The sequence below is a fragment of the Mytilus californianus genome, unplaced genomic scaffold (assembly GCF_021869535.1).
Source record: "Mytilus californianus isolate M0D057914Y unplaced genomic scaffold, xbMytCali1.0.p SCAF_12, whole genome shotgun sequence".
Lineage (NCBI taxonomy): Eukaryota > Metazoa > Mollusca > Bivalvia > Mytilida > Mytilidae > Mytilus > Mytilus californianus.
The window spans coordinates 21,771,658-21,794,313 of NW_026262604.1; the positions used below are offsets into that span (position 1 = coordinate 21,771,658).

At 32.1% G+C, this 22,656-nt stretch overlaps 1 protein-coding gene across 7 annotated transcripts in view; it reads left to right on the forward strand.

Moving 5' to 3' along the window:
• Positions 1–22,656, forward strand: part of LOC127721545 (endothelin-converting enzyme homolog) — a 66,637-nt gene that overhangs the window by 11,771 nt on the left and 32,210 nt on the right. For 2 of the 7 annotated variants that reach the window (XM_052228309.1, XM_052228312.1), the window contains one exon: positions 21,564–21,756. The exons of 2 other annotated variants lie outside the window; for them this stretch is intronic. In XM_052228309.1, the coding sequence (XP_052084269.1) occupies positions 21,594–21,756 (163 nt within the window). In that variant the 5' untranslated portion in view covers positions 21,564–21,593. Of the gene's footprint in view, positions 1–8,319; positions 8,447–11,969; positions 11,991–12,803; positions 12,868–21,563; positions 21,757–22,656 lie in introns of those variants that run through there. 3 more of the 7 variants (XM_052228308.1, XM_052228311.1, XM_052228310.1) reach the window with 3 other exon arrangements.

Genomic DNA, 22,656 nt, shown 5'->3' on the forward strand with positions numbered 1-22,656 from the left:
TTCTTTCTTATTATGGGTAATAGGATAACTATATTTAGTATGTGCGTACCTTGCAAGGTCCTCATGCCTGTCAGACAATTTTCATTTGACCTCGACCTCATTTCATGGATCAGTGAACAAGGTTAAGTTTTCGTGGTCAAGTCCATATATCAGATACTATAAGCAGTAGGTCTACTATATTGGGTATATGGAATGATTGTAAGGTGTACATGTCCAACTGGTAGGTGTCATCTGACCTTGACCTCATTTTCCTGGTTCAGTGGTCAAAGTTAAGTTTTTGAGTTTTGGTCTTTTTTTTCTAATACTATATGCAATAGGTCAACTATAAATTGTGTATGGAAATATTTTATGATGTACATGTCAGTCTCACAGGTTTTATTTGACCTTGACCTCATTTTCACAGTTCATTTCTCAGTGTTAAGTTTTTTTGTTTTGGTCTGTTTTTCTTCAACTATAAGCAATAGATCAACTATATTTGATGTATGGAAGGATTGTAAGGTGTATATGTCTGTCTGGCAGGTATCATCTGACCTTGACCTCATTTTCATGGTTCATTGGTCAATGTTAAGTTTTCATGGTTAAGTTTGTTTCTTAGATACTATAAGCAATAGGTCAACTGTATTTAATGCCTAAATTGATTGTAAGGTGTACATGTCTGTCTGGCATGGTTCATCTGACCTTGACCTCATTTTCATGGTTGAACATTGGTCAATGTTACATTTTCTTGTTTAAGACTGTTTCTTAGAAACAATAAGCAATAGGTCACTACTATGTTTGGTTTATTGAATGATTGTAAGGTGTACATGTATTTCTCTTTTGGTTTATCTGAACTTGACCTCATTTTCTTGGATCATGTTAAGTTTATGTGTTACTTGTAGTAAAGCTTTGTATTTAGGACTATCAACATAAAATCTATGGTTAGTAAAGAAGGCGAGACATTTCAGCGTGTGCACTCTTGTGTGAATATTAGGCTGTTTGTGTTACTTTTTGTAAGTAGGTGTTAATTACATGTCATCTGTGATTACGAAGTCATAAATGATGCTCAGCAAATGACTTCTTTCTTACATGTACTATAGAATTTCAACATATATTATACTCATTATAAAATTGCCTGACAATTTTGCAGTATAGGAACATTTCAAATGACAATTCAGAAAAAAAACTTTGGATAAATGTATATTCTTGTGTTTATATTTGTAATGAGATAAATCATAAACCTATATTTCAGGGGGAGCAGGTGGACTTTCGAATGGGTTGTAAGACATAACTGGGTTGTACGAAAAAATAAAAAAAAATAGCAACACAACTTCTGACGGAAATCTCGATTTATCTTAATCTTCAATCATCTGTAACGACAAGGGTGACCAGGAAATAGGAATGTGGTCACGCCCTATAAATATATCTGAATAATCCTTCATTATTTGATGAAAAAAATTCAGTCATAATATCCATAGGATTAACTAAAAGAATAGCCATTAATTATCTTGAGTTATCCACTTGACCATGCACCAATACTTTAAAATTTCATTCCACAAGGACACCTGTGATACAGCATTGACATGTTTATTAGATGGCATCCTAGGTTTAACCTTTACCGGCTTTTTTCATATTTATGACCCATTCTCTAAGGTCTAGCCTAGCAGTGGTTGGGGGAAAATTCCCGCAATAAGCCATTTCCAGCATTTTTAACATAATCTTTAAAGTCACAGTGGGGTATTTCTGAAAGATTCTTTCAATCATATTATTTTCACCTACAATGTTCCTATGGCCCATGGTCACTGCCTTTCCTTAAGTCACTGGCCTAGGTATGATGAAATTTCAGTGCTATATTACGTAAACAGCTTGGAAAATGGATTATATAAACCTGTTTTATTGTGCAAACTAGACAACGTTTGGAGTGGAACAAGTAAAAAGTCTGAATTTGTCATACATGTAGCTTCACAAGGCTGGACCTGGGCACCCTGCCCCTCTAAATCCGCCACCTCCGAGTTGAGCCATGCTGACCTTCATGGGGCACGCACGTTTTTGATTGCCTTTGTGTTTTTTGTACAAATAAAAAATGTGTTTACATTAATTTTCTTAAGACACATTCAACGTTAACTTCATAAATGTTCCAAGTTTTTATAATTTTGAACACTCAGAGAAATTTGATATCTATTTTTTTTTAGTGTTCCCAGGGCATATGTTTACATAAATCATGGAAAAGTGTAATATCTCTCAAGAAAAAAAAAAAATTGACATAGTTTTGACTATCCGGGTATAGTGTTTCAGAGGGTCACTTAGGGAACTGGGGATTCTTGTATTATGGTTTTATTATTTTTAGAAAGAACAGTGTTTTCGGGAAATATTCATAAACAAATCTCACGAATGCTGAAGAGTGTTGTGCTATAAATATTGGAATTTAGTACAGAGCAAATGATATAAAAATCAGTGGTACAAATAAATAAACCGGTACGTCTAAACACTCAGCTAAGGACTCCTTAGTGCACATAAAAAATAAACATTCGGAAATCAAATTATCCTCGTTATACAACAAAATAAGTTGTCTAAATTTTGTTGACAAGTCTCTATATGCGTGGTTTTATCCATGTGAAACTAAAAAAGACAAAAAATAGTATAGTGAGGGTCTAGATGGGGTTTACAGAATAGACTATTGGGCCAAATTAAACCTAAGTGAGCTTTTCTCATAACTTGGCGTCCTTCGTCCGTCGTCGTCGTCCATTGTTAACTTTTACAAAAATCTTCTCCTCTGAAACTACTGAGCCAAAGTTAACCAAACTTGGCCAAAATCATCATTGGGGTATCTAGTTTAAAAAATGTGTCCGATGACCTGGCCCACTAACCAAGATGGCTGCCATGGCTAAAAATAGAACATAGGGGTAAAATGTAGATTTTGGCTGATATCTCTGAAACCAAAGCATTTAGAGCAAATCTGACAATGGGTAAAAATGTCTAGCAGGCTAAGATCTATCTGCCCTGAAATTGTCAGATGAATCAGACAACCCATTGTTGGGTTGCTGCCCCTGAATTGGTAATTTTAAGGAAATTTTGCAGTTTTTGGTTATTATCTTGAATATTATTATAGATAGAGATAAACTGTAAACAGCAATAATAATGTTCAGCAAATTAGATCTACAAATAAGTCAACATGACAAAAATTGTCAATTGACCCCTTAAGGAGTTGTTGCCCTTTAAAGTCAATTTTTAACAATTTTTCGAAAAAAAAAGAAGTACTCAGCAATGTCGATTCAGAATGGGGACATTAAATCAAATGCCTTGTGTAGAGTGCCATTCTCGTTTGAACCTTTGCAACCACTCTTTGAGGGTTCCCTAGGTGGCTTGTTTCAAGGCAAAATTTCTGTCCCTATCCAATATACAGTGGAAGCTGATACCCATCTTCATTTCGGACGGCCTCTATTAGAGGACCTAACTATTGTTTGTTCTCGTCTTGGGCATGCATGAAATATTTGCCACTGGGGACTTCAAGCAACCAACAATTAATCACTTTCAATATTTTTCGTCTATTGTTATGCTGTTTTAGTATGCCTAATTGTAGATTGATATTTTAAGCCTTGCCTACTGATAAAGGTATCCTTTGATGTTAAAATTATGGATGATTGGCAAGTGACAATAATTGAAAAATCGTACATGTGTGCAGTTGAACCCAAACATGTCCAATTGATACAGAATGTCAATTTCTTGAATTAATTAAAGGAAGTTCAAAAAGGTATTGTAATTAAGCGACAGATGTAATAATTATCATATTTTCCTATTTGAAACTTCATTTTAATTGCATTATTTAAATGTATATATTATTGATTATGTTATATAACTTTAGAACAACGTTAACAATCGCGAGCTCTTCTTAATTAAATCGATGTGTTAAAGGGCCGTCATTATCTGATGGTATCAAAGAAATTACAGGAAAAGGTCTAATTTGCCAACTGGAATGACGATAATTACTGAAAACTGCGAAAAATAGCGACGGACAGCTAATTTGGAATACAAAAGCTAATAAAGATGCTTAAAGTCTAAAAGGTAGATTTTTTCAATAAGAATAGCTTTCTGCTCGGCATAATCAACAATCAAGCAGGCTAAATCTATCCTTGGTTTTTCTGTGTTACTTATAAATGGACTTAGTTTTTCTTCCAGTTAACTTTACATACAGTCTGCAGTTAAAAATTTTTTAAACATTAATTTGATTCATAAACCTCCTGGATTTTTACCAAACTTGGACAGAAGCTTCTTACAATCAAAAGATAGTATCTAGAGGAAAATTTTTAATAATTTTTTTCCCCATTTTTGTTGAACCTTCGACTTTTGTCACAAAAGCGAGACATAGAGATCCTACATTCCGTTGTCGTCTGAATTAAGGGATAAATCATCAAGCAATGTAAAAATTATCTTTTTTATCATTTGTTCATTCAATAAATTTATGTTTCAACTCTTTTATAACTCTATAGATTTGATTGCATACTGTATTCATTTTTTACAAGCATAACTTTTTTCATACATTTCAAACGTTTTATTTCATTAACTGTAAATCTATTATGTACATTCCCCTATCACACTGAAAACATAGACAACAGCAAAAGTAGGCGAGACACTGGGTTCCATGGAACCCTTACGAATTTTTATGGTTCATTGCTCAATGTTAAGTTTTTGTGTTTTGGTCTGTTTTTCTTAAACCATGAGCAATAGGTCAACTATATTTGGTGAATGGAATGATTGTAATTCATCTGACATTGACTTCATTTTCATCGTTCATTGATCCAGGTTATGTTTGTTTCTTAGATACTATGTGCAATAGGTCAAAAATATTTAAAGCATAGAATGATTGTAAGTGTACCGGTACATGTCTGTCTGGCAGGGTTCATCTGACCGTGACCTCATTTTCATTGTTCTTTGCTCAATATAAAGTTTTCATGATTTGGTCTGTTTCTTGTATACTATAAGCAATAGGTCAACTATATTTGGTGTATGGAATGATTTTAAGGTGTACATGTATTTCTGGCTTGGTTTGTCTGACCTTGACCTCATTTACTTTGATCTTGTTAAGTTTATGTGATACTTGTAGTAAAACTTTATGTTTAGAACTATCAGCATAAAATCAATAGTCAGCAAAGCAGGCAAGACATTTCAGCCTGTGCACTCTTGTTTTAATTTGTTTTGATCATTTCTACCTTAAATGGAAACAATCATATCCAATAATTGGTTGTCTTGCTTCATTTAACATTATTATTCATTAAAACATTCACAGATTATCATTCAAATAATAGTTGAGTTATTTTTATTTATTTGTTCATTTTGACAGACATTTCCTTTTCTTTTTTGGAATTTGCAGTTAATGTGCTTAAACTTGAAGATTTTTTTCCATTGTTGGAGATTTGACCATCCTAAAAAAATATTGTATAATTTACACCTATAGCCCAAAAACAATTAAAAAGTTTGAGAAGCCAGTGATGTTTAAAGCTACATGTATGTAAATGATAAGGCTCTACATCAGTTATAGAATAAGAAGCAAAAACAAATATGACATTACAACTATTTATTTATCCTCACTATTGATCAAGGTGTAATACCACCAAATCATAGTATGTCACATCCGGTTGGATACAAAAAAGGGTCGAAAAAAAATATTCCCTTGAATTTGACAGTTGTAGGAAATTAATCCTACATTTCATTGCAGTAAAAAATTTCTGAGTCATAAACATATATCTTGGGTGTTTGAAAGCACTGTTCTTTTTTTATTTGGTGTTTCTATTAAATATTTTGGAAACTTGAGGTTACATGGTTACTAAAGCTTGTAAACAGGAAATAAAGGTGTGAAAATTTGATTGGTTAACTTCTAGTGATGGTTATTATCTTATATGCAATGAAATGTTATGTGAAATTTTGTCTGTAAGTACTGGACAGGATAAAACTTTACTCATACGGCATGCCAAGTATTTCTTTATTTGAAACAAAGATAAATTCTGCACAATTTTTTGAAAAGTGCAAATTTAACAAAGACTAATAGGGGAAAAACAATGGTGGTATTACACCTATTATGGGAAGCTGCACATACACCTTTGACCTTGTACTATACTCTCATTTGTTAAAATTTCATGCTATTTCAGTGAAATATTGCTAAAAATGAAATATTCTGAGTGGATTGAGTCTCAAAAACACATTTTAAGAGAAAATTACCTTGAAATACGACTCTACCACGAATATTAGTAGAAAGAGCAAGCCATACTCAGTGTTTTGGGGAGCTTTTTCTGACTTTTTCTCCTTATTTCTTATATTTTGCTATAATCGAAAACTTTTTCCTAAGTAATACTTTAATAGATATACAGTTATAAGTAAATGAAATTATTTTTATGCAGTAACAACAAATTAGTCTCTAAAGGGAAGTACTTTATGTCTCCGTCTGGAGTGCGGCATAAATTTAGGTTTTACGTAAGGACTTATTGAAACCTCCATGGAGTCATATAGATAGTTCATTCAGCTTGAATACTTCAATTACTCACTCATCACATTTCTTGCATAAATGTGTGATAGTTACCCTAAAATTTTGATTTATTGGCCTAAAAAGTTGAAATTTTGAGGAAATGAGAGAGGTATAAATGGACCAAAAAGGACCTTATAATGAAGGCGAAGTGGTCCATTAGTGGTATTTATCATCCTAGAGTCATCTTTTGTATCATATTCAACTGTTCGTAGGCAAATGTATTATTCAACTGTTTGTAGGCAGATGGGGAATATTTGATCATTTATTGTTCCACACGATATTCTATCATGATGCGGCTTGATTTGGATTTTTCGCTCGAATCACTGTAGATGTTGTCTTACATTATACTAGATTTTTCTCAAACTATTGAACTGATATTGACAAAACTTGACAGTAATGCTTGAAATAACCAGTATTAAAAAGGAAGATAATCACATTCAGTTTATTCAACAAAAAAGTCTTCTCAAGTTTATGAGTCTGCATAGTAACAATGGACTAGAGTTGTCTCCCATATACCAATACTTGAAAACTTTGGTGCAATTCTAATATAAGTTATAGATAATGATATTTTTACTGTTTTTGCAATTATTTGCTTGATTCTGTCTTTTCATATCCCACCTAGGGCATTATGTTTTTCAGTCTGTGTGTCCATTCGTTCGTCCGTCCGTCTTTTTTTTTTATTTCACCATTCATAAGATCCTTATTATATAAATTTAAGGCTTTATATATTTTTTTATTCTGTTCTATGGATAAACTGTCACATCAAGTTGTACTACTACTGTTAATAAAAGATCATCATTTGATTTTGAACAAGCCTTGGGGAATGATCATTTAACTTTGAGAGGGTGGTTACAGGTTTTTTTTTTTGTCATTCTATCGAAAAAAAATGTACCAAGCAAGCATCAAATTATTTATCTTTTGTCGCTCAAAGTTAAACAAATTTTGAAGACTTACAACATTAAATTTAATTGTAAAAACTGTCAGAAGTTTTTTTTTTTTCCCTTCTGCTGAATAAAATTTAAATTTCTTAAAAGTTGGGAATCTGAATATTATAATAGCTCACACACCCTCCCATTCAGAGTTAAATGGTGTTCTCTTTTAATAACATATGTTCATGATTATTAACCTTTGTAGGCTGAACTTCTGATGAGTGAAAATAATACTTATAATAGTGGACATGGTGGAGTATCCAATTAAAGTGGGTTTTTTTCTGGATCTACCAATGTCAGAATGATCTAACCAAAATGTTTAAAGCCAACGATAAATTTTTCAATATTTGTGAGAAGCTATATTTGAATGTATACCACTATCTGCTATTGCTCAACTAAGTGTATACTTTCTTTTTGGTCTACCGTAAATTGTTTTATATATACAGTATTAGTACTAAATGATATCTATTTGTAATGAATTTGGTTGTTTGGTAGCTGTCTCAATGACAATGTTTACCCATATTTCTCTCCCCCCTTATACCAACACTTTCTTTAAGTCACGACATACTGAATGCTTTTAAGGAAGTTTAAGTAACAATTTGCCGATGCAGATAATAAGGGGGGGGAATAATTCTGTTTTAAGTAAATAAATAATTAATTTTTAGAGCAAACATATTTTTTAAATTACAAAGAAAGCTTCATTTTTATTAAGTGTGATATAAATAGTATACATACTGGTAACAGAAATTGTTTCGTAACAATTTTACAAGAATGATGGACCAGAAATGTTTTGCATCAATGAATAATTTTATGGTTCAGAAAGTTTAATTACCCTTATTTTACCTCATAATTGGTTATAGAAACACATTTACACATGACTATTTACCTATTTGATAAATATTGCATGGTTGAATGACCACAAATTTAAATACACACCATTCACTACTTTTGTATGTGTTGTAATATATATATTTTGTGAACTTATTGTCCAGAGTGTACCATGTTTGGGATTTAATCAATTTTGGTAATGTGTACTTAAAGTTTTATAAAGTTGCTTTTGTAAAATTGATGTAATAAAATTTAATAAAAGTTTTAGAATAGATGAACATATGAAAAATTAAAACATGTGATGAACTTTTCAAGGAAATATTTAATAATGGTTACACAGTTGAAGAAGTATGAATGTTTTTATATTTCCAATGCATTTTGGTACAATCATATGTATATACATTTACAAAACTTTGAAGAAAAATAAGATAAGTTTTAATTTTTATTTTATACATTTAAAGTTAAAATTTCATATTGTTATATATATATGTAAGAAATACCTAATTTGATTTCAGCCCTTAAATCAAGGCACATTAGATTGTGCAATTTATTGATGATAGAGAGTTACTGTGGATTCATTGGACTCGGACTTCTTTTAAACTGAATTTTACTGTGCGTATTGCTGTGTGTTTGTTTGTTCTACATTGGCTAGAGGTATAGGGGAGGGTTGAGATCTCACAAAACATGTTTAACCCCGCCACATTTTTGCGCCTGTCCCAAGTCAGGAGCCTCTGGCCTTTGTTAGTCTTGTATGTTTTTTTTAATTTTAATTCATTTATATGTTTTGGAGTTTAGTATGACATCCATTTTCTAGAACTAGTACACATTTTTATTTAGGGGCCAGTTGAAGCCTGCCTCCGGGTGTGGGATTTTCTCGCTGTGTTGGAGACCCATTGGTGGCCTCCGGCTGTTTTCTGCTCTTTGGTCGGGTTATTGTCTCTTTGACACATTCCCCATTTCCATTCTCAATTTTATTATAGGTGGTGTACTGATTTCTTGGATTTGGATGGTAAAAGTGAACCATGAATTTAATTGTTCAAAGAGTTACAATTATTTCTTATGAGGCATGAATCCTGTAATCTGATTGGTTGATTACCAGGGTGTAAATAACACCCCACCCTAGTTTAGCCGGGGATAAATAATAAATATTTAATTACACACCGAAATATGATTTAATGCCTTTAAATAAATTTCCATTATTATCAACAATAATTTGTGTAATCTGTTCATTTTTGTATTAAGAACATTAAGCAGAATATTTTGTTTCAATGCATTGTTTTGGTAACGTTCGTAGTCAGTAAAAGGGAGGTAATTCATTTATCTACGTTTGCTATGAAGGCGACTTAAGGATTTGCAACTTAATAAGAAATAAATTTGTTATCTTGCTGCGCCTCAGGGTGTATGAATTTTCCAACACCGGTGTAAAATTCTTTACACCCCTGATTACACCAAGACAACTAATAATATCCTATTGGTTTGTATGTAGATTTTGGAAAAATCCATGAAAATATTGTTTTTATGCCCCACCTAGGGGCATTATGTTTTGTGGTCTGTGCATCCCTTTGTCTGTCTGTAAGTCCGTTTGTTCATCTGTCCCGCTTCAGGTTAAAGTTTTTGGTCAATGTAGTTTTTGATGAAGTTGAAGTCCAATCAACTTGACACTTAGTACACATGTTCCCTATGATATGATCTTTCTAATGTTAATGCCAAATTAGAGTTTTGAACCAAATTTCACGGTCCACTAAACATAGAAAAATAATAGTGTGAGTGGGGCATCTGTGTACTATGGACACATTCTTGTTCCACAATCAACTAAAATTTATATCCACCAAAAATAAATTAATCCAGAGTAACTTTGCATCTCTATTTCAAAATATGGAGGACTTCAGTTTAATATATGTTTTGTTACTTATGAAAGTAATTTGTTTTGTCATATTAAATACTCACACCCTATAACCCACAATCAGGGGCCTGGGTGGCCGAGTGGTCTAAGTCGTCAAACTACTGTATTACTAACCAGTCAACACTGAGGTTCACAGTGAGTTCCAATCCCGCACATGGCAGATGCACTCGACTCCTATCTTAATTGACTATAGGATTGTCAGTTTTCCTGCTGAAGGTCAGTGGTTCTCTCCGGGCACTCAAGCTTCCTCCACCAATAAAAACTGACCGCCACGAAATAGCAATCAATCAATATAACCCACAATCAATCCCAACAATACTTAAGTGCCTGAAATAAGTCAAGATCCTCGTCTCCTCCCAAAAAATAGGGGGCAGAATGTTATAAGATCCTTGTTTCCCTCTTTATCAGATAAAAGTTTGGTTTAACGTAACCTAGTACATATACCATCATTTTATGTCAAATCAACTTGAAACTTGATGTGATATGAAGCATTAGCTGCCAAATTTATTTCCACGGAATAGACTCAAACTTTCAAATTTGATTTATGATTACTAAAACAATAATACATCAGAATTATGAAAGCGTCAAAGTAAATATTAAACAATGCATTCAATGCTTATAGGGCACATATATCGTCATTTTGTGTGTATTTAAAACTTGACGATATAATGATCGTCAACATTTTTATTTTTCATATAATTCCATAAAACTTAGTGTAAGTGGAAAACAATAGACAGAGAAAAGACTTAACATTTCCAGTCTAGGTGCTGAACCTGCCACACTATGAAAGATTATAACTAAACAACTATGGAAATTTTGAGTTAAAATTTAGGGGCATGCTTATCTTTTTCTCTTATCATGCTAATCGCAGTTTTGGTTGAAAAATATATTCAAGACTGATTGCTAAGATCCGTCTGGGTTATATTGGTTAAAGAAAAAAAATTACTTTATTATTTCTGTACAGGAAGGTCTTTTATTGTCAATTGTTAAAAGTCCCTCTTTTTGTTACCATTGGTGTTTTTGACACATTGTATTTTTGAGCTACCTTTAGCATTAAACTGAGATAAAATTTGTCTCTGAATATGAAAATAAGGATATGTGGTATGATTGCCAATGAGACAGCTATCTACCAAAGTTTAAATGAAGTGGATGTAAGCAATTATAGGCAACCGTACGACCTTCAACAATGAGAAAAACAGTTATTTTCACCAAAAAAGTTTACCATCATCAAGTTGGGTACCCTATTCCCATTCAGAGAGTCTATGAAAATGTGAAAACATATGCTTTCAACATAGATATAAGTTTGTTCATTATGCTTAACACTCTGGATTCATTTATTCCCTTAGGTACCAATTTCGTGTAGTACAGAAAACTTACATTTTTGGTGGATACATGTATATGATTTTATGGCTTTACGCGACTGCAAACAAGCCTATAAAATATTTATACTTTGTTAAACAATTAAATTCATGGTTCGCTTGTACCCACAAAATCCACGAATATTTATATCCCACAAATAAAAATGAATCCACAATAATTACTTTGTAACCTAATGGAACATGTTTGCCAGTAATATTATGAGCCCTGGTATGACAAAATACAAAATTATTTTATCAGTACTAGTATCATTGTAAAATGTTATCATAACTGGCCTATTTTGGGTGGGATTGTAATTGTCAATACATGTTTGTGACATTTCAAAACAATTATTCCTAAATGTGGCCAATTACTATATATGATTAGATTAATACAGTTCCCATGATGAAAGAATAATTTGTTTGACCATGAAATACATCATCCATGTTTATGAGGAGAGAATAAATGGAAATTTATAAAGGTGAACTTCTGTTTTTTAAAGGGGCACTAGCTGTCAAATTCGTGTTCACCGATTTGACTCAAATTCTCATATTTGATTTATAACAATGTAAAACATTTATCCAAATTATAAAAAGTCTAAAATAAACAATTTACAGGACATGGGCTCAATTATATGTAGCTTCATTTCTGTGTATATTAGTCTAGATGCCATCTAATTAACTATCGAGTTGATCTCTGACGACCTCCGATGACCATATAAGCGATATAAACATAAATATAGATATAAATAGATATCGAAATCAGGCAATTAGATTTTTCTATGTTTAATTTCATTTTAAAGATTAAAAATATATATTAATCATTTTATAATACCTGTATACAAATGATTTTTTGTGGATCGAATCAGTCAATCAAATGATTTACCTTTGTTTCACTTTCAATGTTTACATTCTTTTCAATTAAATAACTTAACACGCACGATTCATGCTTTATCCATTTCTAGCTAAAGGGTTAAATTGAAGTTCACATGAATACAGATTCAATGGGGTTGAATTATTCACTTGCAAGTGAAAAATTCATCATCAATGTTTCTTAGCTTATTTTGACAAAATTGAACCAGACTGGCTGCTAAAAGCGATTTTATTATTTCACTATTTCACTTTCATTAATGATTGAACAAAAAAAAATCATATTTCAGATTTTTTATATATCTCGTAGCTAGTGCCCCTTTAAGATACCAAATCTACAAATGTTTTTGTTATTGTCCTTGTACAAATATTTGTCATTAATTACATATATGATATGTATAGATTCTAACACCAGGTAATTCTAGGAACTGTAAATGATATATCCTTGTCAAACTCTGGTCCTTTAACAGCTGTCAATATTAATACAATGTAAGTTATTTGTTATATTCAATATTTAAAAATTAAAATTTTTCGTATTTTTAAGTGAAAGTATAATATTTGGAGGGAACTCGAGAGTTGGGAGGGGTGTAAAAATCATAATTCAACACAAGACTGACAAGTTAATTGACAAAATAAAACATACTTTAATGTTTAGGTATAAATTTAAAGGTTCTGATTGTTTAACTGCAGCAGATGTGCATTTGAAGACTTCTCTTCAGTGATGCTTGAGGCTAAATTATTTGAAAATGAAAAAGCACATACCAACTTACTAAATGCCGCAAAGAATAAAGTTGCAAAAATGTAAAATGCAAATTTTTATTTTTGCACGACCTATTCCATTGCATTTTTCACAATAATAAAAACATTGCAAAATATTTTTGAGTTACAGCATAAGTCGAGTTATGTCACTTTTGTACTCTGCTTTATTGTAGTTTACAATTACTTTGAATTCATTTATTTTTTCTTGGGTATCAATTTTCGTGGATTGCAGAACATTTGTTTATTTGTGGATACTTGATTTCGTGGTTGTTCCAAAGTCTGCATACACAAAACCCTAGGAAATTTGAACACTTAAATTCGTTGTTCAGCTATACCCACGAAAACCACGAAATTTTGTACCCCAATAAAAAAAATTAATCTACAGTATGTTAGAAAATTATTTAAATTTTAACAAATATATCTTCCTCATGCATAATATAGAGAGCTCTCTAATTTAACTTAGTGTATTGTGAAATTACCTAGTGCAACAACCAAGGAACCAAGGAAACTGATTCCCTTATCAAAATGTTTGATGATTAAATGAATTTAAGTTTAAACATATAAACAAATAATATTTCTCTTGAAAACTAAAATAAATTTTAGCACTTCAAAAGGTAACTAATTATATATAAAAATATTTGATGCTTTTCATTAAAGTTAAGGAATAAAACATTTCTTAAAAAAATAATCCAATAATTTCATATATCATAAATAAAATCCGGTAATATCAGAGATGGGGAACCTATTCACTGTTAATTACATGTAGATGTTTTGCCTGAAGGTCTGAATCCTGTTGTGAAGATTTTTATCAAGTCATACATATGTAATATAAATAATTTTATACCTATACTTTACATATATTGACGTGTTTGTTTGTTATGGCTCTGATTTGAATATAAAAATAAGAGGATGTGGTATGATTTCCAATGAGAAAAACTTCCACTTCACTAAAAACCAAATGACATAGAATTTAACTAAATGGTACAGAAATGACAAGTATAAACTAATTCACATGAGAAAATGAACTGCCTGAATGTCCAATTTTTACTGTATTTATACAAAAACTAATGAAAAGCAAATGAAATCAAGAGGAATCTATCCAAACTTTATGTCTTCGATATTAATATTATATATTTATGTCTTTTATTTGTCTTTTTGTTTTGTTCAGTTGTTGTCTCATTGACATATATACAACACATCTCCTTTTTATTAGCTCACCTGGCCCGAAGGGTCAAGTGAGCTTTTCTCATCACTTGGCGTCCGTCGTCCGGCGTCATCCGTCGTCGACGTTAACTTTTTACATTTTGAACTTCTTCTAGAGAACCACTGAATGGAATGAAACCAAACATGGCATGAATGTTCCTTATGAGGTGCTGACCAAGTGTTGTTACTTTGTAGCCGATCCATCATCCAAGATGGCCGCCAGCGGGGGACTTAGTTTAACATAGGACCCTATGGGAAATACATACAAATGTCTTCTTTTAGAGAACCACTGAATGGAATTAAACCAAACATGGTATGAATGTTCCTTATGAGGTGCTGACCGAGTGTTGTTACTTTGAAGCCGATCCATAATCCAAGATGGCCGCCAGCCGGGGACTTAGTTTAACATTGGACCCTATGGGAAATACATACAAATGTCTTCTTTTAGAGAACCACTGAATGGAATGAAACCAAACATGGCATGAATGTTCCTTATGAGGTGCTGACCGAGTATTGTTACTTTGAAACCGATCCATAATCCAAGATGGCCGCCAGCGGGTGACTTAGTTAAACATGGGACCCTATGAGAAATACATACAAATGTCTTCTTTTAGAGAACCACTGAATGGAATGAAACCAAACATGGCATGAATGTTCCTTATGAGGTGCTGACCGAGTGTTGTTACTTTGAAGCCGATCCATAATCCAAGATGGCCGCCTGCAGGGTACTTAGTTTAACTTGGGACCCTATGAGAAATACATACAAATGTCTTCTTTTAGAGAACCACTGAATGGAATGAAACCAAACATGGCATGAATGTTCCTTATGAGGTGCTGACTGAGTGTTGTTACTTTGAAGTTGATCCATTATCCAAGATGGCCGCCAGCGGGGGACTTAGTTTAACATGGGACCCTATGGGAAATACATACAAACGTCTTCTTTTAGAGAACCACTGAATGGAATGAAACCAAACATGGCAAGACTGTTCCTTATGAGGTGCTGACCAAGTGTTGTTACTTTGAAGCTGATCCATCATCCAAGATGGAAGCCAGCGGGGGACTTAGTTTAACATAGGACCCTATGGGAAATACATACAAATGTCTTCTTTTAGAGAACCACTGAATGCAATGAAACCAAACATGGCATGAATGTTCCTTATGAGGTGCTGACCAAGTGTTGTTACTATGAAGCTGATCCATAATCTAAGATGGCCGCCAGCAGAGGACTTAGTTTAACATAGGACCCTATGAGAAATACGTACAAATGTTTTCTTTTAGAGAACCATTGAATGGAATGAAACCAAACATGGCATGCACGTTCCTTTTAAGGTGCTGACCAAGTGTTGTTACTTTGAAGCTGATCCTTCATCCATGATGGCTGCCAGATAGGGACAATGTTTAACAAAGGACCCTATGGACAATAAATACAAATGTCTTCTTTTAGAGAACCACATACTGAATGGATTGAAACCAAACATGGCATGAATGTTCCTTATGAGGTGCTGACTAAGTTTTGTTACTTTGAAGCTGATCCTTCATCCATGATGGCCCCCATGGGGGGACTTCCTTTAGCATAAGACCCTATGGGAAATACATACAAATGCTTCTTCTAGAGGTGCACTGAATGGAATGAAACCAAAACATGGCATAAATGTTTCTTATGAGGTGCTGATTAAGTGTTGCTACTTTGTTGCCGATTTACTGTTCAAGATGGCCACCAGGATTTTTTATTAAATTACAGGACCAATATTAAACCAAATTTGGCCTCACTCATTATTAGGGTATCTGATAGGATTTTAATCTATTTTTACATGATTTCCAAAACCAAAGTAGAATCAGGTGAGCGACACAGGCTCTTGAGAGCCTCTAGTTTATATTTAAATTTATATAGCTTTGAGGGATAGTTTTTTTTAAAGCAGATTTGTTTTTACAAATTTATCATATTTATGGTCTTGATAACATGTGTAGCTATTATTATGTCATAATTTGGTATGATTCCCATTGAATATATGAAGTGTTAAAAGTAATAAATTTTTACTCCAACAATAATAGCTAAAATTGGGCCACCTTGTGATGTTCTTGAAAATGAGAAAAATTTCCATTTGAGACCACGATTCATAAATATGAACTGATTCAAGATAATGGCCTCCTTAAATTCAAGTTTTTAGGACCATATACTTTTATCCGAAGGATGATTTAGACATGTTGTTTTGGCGGGAAATGTTGCCTTTTACGTCCACCTTGTGCAACATAACAGTCAAAATCCTGAAGTCAAGAAATGAAATTTTAAATCACTGTAACATCAAAGTATCCAAATTCCACCTATTTTGAAAAAAGAGGAAAAGTTTTTCTTAAAGACTAAATGATTTGTATTTTTTATGCCCCCGCTGCAGCGTTTGAATTTGGGTGGCGTCACTTTTACCGTTCAAGAGTTATGCCCCTTTACAAATGGAAAATTGCTGTATTTTTGTCGAGCCTTCGACTTTTGTCGAAAAAGCGAGACATAGCGATCCTACATTCCGTCGTCGGCGGCGTCCACAAATATTCACTCTGTGGTTAAAGTTTTTGAAATTTTAATAACTTTCTTAAACTACCCTGGATTTCTACCAAACTTGGACAGAAGCTTGTTTATGATCATAAGATAATATTCAAAAGTAAATTTTGTAAAAAAAAAATTCCATTTTTTCCGTATTTTACATATAAATGGACTTAGTTTTTCTGCCAGGAAACATTACATTCACTCTGTGGTTAAAGTTTTTGAAATTTTAATAACTTTCTTAAACTATCCTGGATTTGTACCAAACTTGGAAAGAAGCTTGTTTGTGATCATAAGATAGTATCCAGAAGTAAATTTTGTAAAAAAAAAATTTCATTTTTTCCGTATTTTACTTATAAATGGGCTTAGTTTTTCTGCCAGGAAACATTACATTCACTCTGTGGTTAAAGTTTTTGAAATTTTAATAACTTTCTTAAACTATCCTGGATTTGTACCAAACTTGGAAAGAAGCTTGTTTGTGATCATAAGATAGTATCCAGAAGTAAATTTTGTAAAAAATTTCATTTTTTCCGTATTTTACTTATAAATGGACTTAGTTTTTCTGCCAGTTAACATTACATTCACTCTGTGGTTAAAGTTTTTAAAATTTTAACAACTTTCATAAACTATCCTGGATTTGTACCAAACTTGGACAGAAGCTTGTTTATGATTAAAAGCTAGTATCTAAAAGGAAATTTTGTTAAAATTTTGTTCCATTTTTTCCGTATTTTACTTATAAATGGACTTAGTTTTTCTTCCAGTTAACATTACATAACAGTTTAAGTTTTTATTTAAAACATTTATAAGATTCATAAACTATCCTGGATTTTTACCAAACTTGGACAGAAGCTTCTTACAATCAAAAGATAGTATAGAGAGTAATATTTTTATTAATGTTTTTCCTCATTTTTGTTGAGCCCGTGATAAACAGCAGAAGTAGGCGAGACACTGGGTTCCGCGGAACCCTTACAAATTTTTTGTTTCCGTTCTCAAACTTAAGTTTGCCTCAACCCAAATTGTTATGAAACTTATATACTATGCTTATTACCACAAAATACAGATCAAGTTTAACTTTGGATGGTGTCACTTATGCTGTTCTAGAGTTAATTGCCCCTTTATATATATGGAAAAATTCCTGAATTTTTTGTTTCGATTCTCTTTGTTGGCATCAGTTTGCCTCAACCAAACTTATACACAACGCTTATTAACAAAAAACAAGTTTGAATTTGGATGGCATCACTTTTACAGTTCTCTAGTTATGTCCCTTTATAACATTATATGCAAGCGGGGTCATCCTTTGTCCCATGGACACATTCTCCATTTATTATAATTTGCATTTATGCCTGTCTTTCAATGTAGCTAGTTATATTTAAACATGCACAAAACTGTCACATTATAAATCAACAGTTGATGTATCCAGTGAAAATAGTAAAAACAAGGCGAACGTCGCATGGGACATCCACAAAAAGTAAACTTTTAAAATATGTCCAAGGCATCCATTTCTTACAAAATGAACAGTATTAGCATGAACTATTGTCAAATTGTTCTATAAATGTAGAGAAATAAAACAAAACATTAGTTTATTGATTTTTATGGAGGTACTCCTTGTTAGGAGGATGGTTCAGACCCATTTTTTGTCGAGCCTTCGACTTTTGTCAAAAAAGCGAGACATAGCGATCCTACATTCCGTCGGCGTCGTTGTCGTCGGTGGCGTCCACAAATATTCACTCTGTGGTTAAAGTTTTTGAAATTTTAATAACTTTCTTAAACTATCCTGGATTTCTACCAAACTTGGACAGAAGCTTGTTTATGATCATAAAATTATATTCAAAAGTAAATTTTGTAAAAAAAAATTCCATTTTTTCCGTATTTTACTTATAAATGGACTTAGTTTTTCTGCCAGGAAACATTACATTCACTCTGTGGTTAAAGTTTTTCAAATTTTAATAACTTTCTTAAACTATCATGGATTTCTACCAAACTTGGAAAGAAGCTTGTTTATGATCTTAAGATAGTATCCAGAAGTAAATTTTGTAAAAAAAAAAAATCCATTTTTTCCATATTTTACTTATAAATGGACTTAGTTTTTCTGCCAGTTAACATTACATTCACTCTGTGGTTAAAGTTTTTAAAATTTTAACAACTTTCTTAAACTATCCTGGATTTGTACCACACTTGGACAGAAGCTTGTTTATGATCAAAAGCTAGTATCTAGAAGGAAATTTTGATAAAATTTTGTTCAATTTTTTCCGTATTTTACTTATAAATGGACTTAGTTTTTACTTCCAGTCAACATTACATACAGTCTGCAGTTTAAGTTTTTAAAACATTTATTAGATTCATAAATTATCCTGGATTTTTACCAAACTTGGACAGAAGCTACTTACATTCAAATGATAGTATAGAGAGGAATATTTTTATTAATTTTTTTTCTCATTTTTGTTGAGCCTGCGATTAACAGCAAAAGTAGGCGAAACACTGGGTTCCGCGGAAACCTTACGAATTTTCTAAAATTCTTATGGATTTAAATTTGTGGAACTATATAGTAAATAAGGGTTCATCTACAAAATAAACACAGAATGGAAACTTTTGTCAGGATCTTAAATAAACGAAGGTGAAAAAACTGTTGAAATACATTTTTTGTAGGTTTAATTGGAGCACCCTTACGTTAAACTGATAGCTGAATTTTGATATAATTTGTTTATATCAAGAGTATCTGAACCTGATATATGAATGGTATTATGAATAAAAGGGAAGTTAGGAAAATTATTAAAAAATATTTGGAGATACTATTTGGGTTTTATCAGTGTAGATACAGTCAAATGGCAAAATAATATTTCATCTTCTCAATACAGTTCTTAGGACCTTAAAAATCTAGAGTTACCTCCCCTTATTTAGCAAATTCATTTAGCTTTTGAATTAGTTTTTTTAGAAAATGTCGCCACCAACTGATAAAATCAATTCTGTCTTCAAAATGAAAAGCCTTTTAAATAAATTGCATTTCAGAAACAAAATTTGCTACTTTATATGAAACGAGTTTCTAGTAATTTTAATGTTATCGAAATTATTGAACCAATGCATGTATAATTCATTGGTTGCATGTCGTTTGTTTATGTGTTAAATATTTGTTTTTCGTTCATTTTTTGTACATAAATTAGGCCGTTAGTTTTCTCGTTTGAATTGTTTTACATTGTCATTTCGGGACCTTTTATAGCTGACTGTGTGATATAGGCTTTGCTCATTGTTGAAGGCCGTACAGTGACCTATAGTTGTTAATTTCTGTGTCATTTGGTCTCTTGTGGAGAGTTGTCTCATTGGCAATCATACCACATCTTCTTTTTTATATATATACTAAACTAAGCACATTTTAAAAAAATTATTACGAGTATATAAAATATTATCGATGAATAATCATTTCATTCAGTGATTGATGATCACAAGCTAATTAACTTTCGAGTTTGTTGCCGAGGTTTATCGGATAGTGACATTCAACACAGAGCACATGTGGAAAACGTGACATATAAGTGAATTGAAAAAGCCATGATATTTTTTTTATATTTCCCATACTTTCCCATTTGTTAATTAAACTTTTCCTTAACAGTTATTCAATGATTTGTTGTATTAAATGTGTTCTTTAAGAATCAGTTATTACTATTTACCTTCCAGTGCACGTTTGTTTACATTCTTTCATCATGGTTTTCCCCTCACACTTGCGCTGTGTGGTGGCCAAAGTTCTTAGGGGCGCTCTACAGTGGTTGAGGTCACTGCATATGGGAAAATATCGGCATGTTAGTGTACGAGAAGACAATAATTCAATAGCAGTACTTTTATGAAGATTTGATAATATGAAAGATTTTCTTTTACAAGAGAGTTTTCGTAAACTTGTTTTTAAAACTTAGCCATTCAAGTATATAAAACATATTCAACTTTTTTTTTTTTAATTTGAAGTTTCATATGACTTTAAGTTAAAATTCAAGGCATATTTGTGGTCATTTGTGTACAAAGATTTCAAAGGTCTCACACACTTTACTAAGTAATATTTGATAATTATTCAGTATTTAAGGGAAATAATTAAGATCTTTTGGAATTAAAATGAGAACTATTTATAATTGGCCCGAGAACACAGTTATTTCGTAGTGCATTTTGTTTGGACAATAAATGAAAATTATATTTTCACAGTGTGGTGTACTACTTTTGGGACAAATTATATCAAAATTAAAGAAAACGTCATCAGCTCTTACTCAAAATATGGACAATTTTATGTTAAAGTTATAGGGTTCTTGAATTCTTTTGGACAGCTACTAATTTTAAAACTTTTTCATTTAGACCAAATCACTACTTAATAACTTTAAAATTCATGACCCAAATTTTTTTACAGTGTAATTTCATCCCCTGTACTTGCTTTTTGAGGCATAAAACATGAAGCAATAGATTTAGAAGGGGTATGCACAAAATTGCAAGTAATACACTGTCCACACTAGAGAATATATTTGTAGACAACGAAAATCAAAGGACAATAACTGTGTTCCTAGACCAATTGACAGCAGAAAGGTCCAAGACCCAGATCCTTGTATTTTACCCGTAAAAACACATGTAAAAAGGCATCATATAATAGCTACTGAACATTAAGCAAGCAGAAGTTAATCATGTATAGGTTGTTGAACTGAATTATTTTTATTGTTGGTAGCCATGGGAATGTGACAGATAGACAATTAACATGACCAGTAATGGAAAAGGGGAGGCAACCTATTTAGTTAATGAAGACGAACTTGCCAAACCCAATGTAGAGGAGAAACTACGTAATCGTACAATTTCTGAGGGCTACAAATATAGGTCACTTGATGAAAGTGTGTCATCTAGTGAAGGATCATCGGATGGTGGTAAGCAGGCAGGCAGCTTTGTGATGTTCCAATTATCAAATAAAATCATAAAATTGATTAATTATTGAACATTTTTGATTAAGCGATTATAATTTTCAGGAATGAATATCTGTCAAAGTAAACAAATATCTATTTAATGTAAATATCTTAGAGAAACCATTTGACATTTCCCTGTAAATGTAAGGAATAGCTAAAAACCTATAAATTTCATTTTGTACCTTCAGTGACACTTCTTGGTATACAGTATTACAGTTTTGCATCTTTGTGACTTTAATACTACAAGTTATATTTTGACAAGCATGATAATTGCAGTAGGGAAAAATATGTTACTAAATTTTTTTCATATTATAATAACTAAAAACCAATTATAAATAATTACCTTTACATGACTGTATGCTTCGTAAGAAATTGTGCTTTTTGATTGGCTGTCAACAATGGAGAGGCATTACAAAATTAGACTTTATTTCCAAATGAAATGCAACATTTATGACCGAATGTGTCTCTGGTGACAACGTCATAGCAATGCATAGGAAAACAAGAGAAAGACTTTGATATAACTTATAAATTCACTGTTGTCGCATAAAAATTTAATTATAACAATTGAATGCTTCTTTTTGTAATTTTATCATGTTTATAGTGTGGTAAAAGCGTTGATCATGTGCATATTTTTAGTGTAAGCTTTTCCATGCTTCATACAGAATATGCTTGTTTGTTAAGTGAACCATGATGAATTTTTGGTTAATATAGAAGCAGACTAGTTGAACAGGGTTTTCAGTCATCTTTTTGTTACAAGTCCCATGACAATAACTAGTAAAAAGTAGATACATGTAATGACAAAACACATACTGTAAATTCAGAAATTAATGCGAGGTTTTTATTAATGCGAATAATGCGACTGAA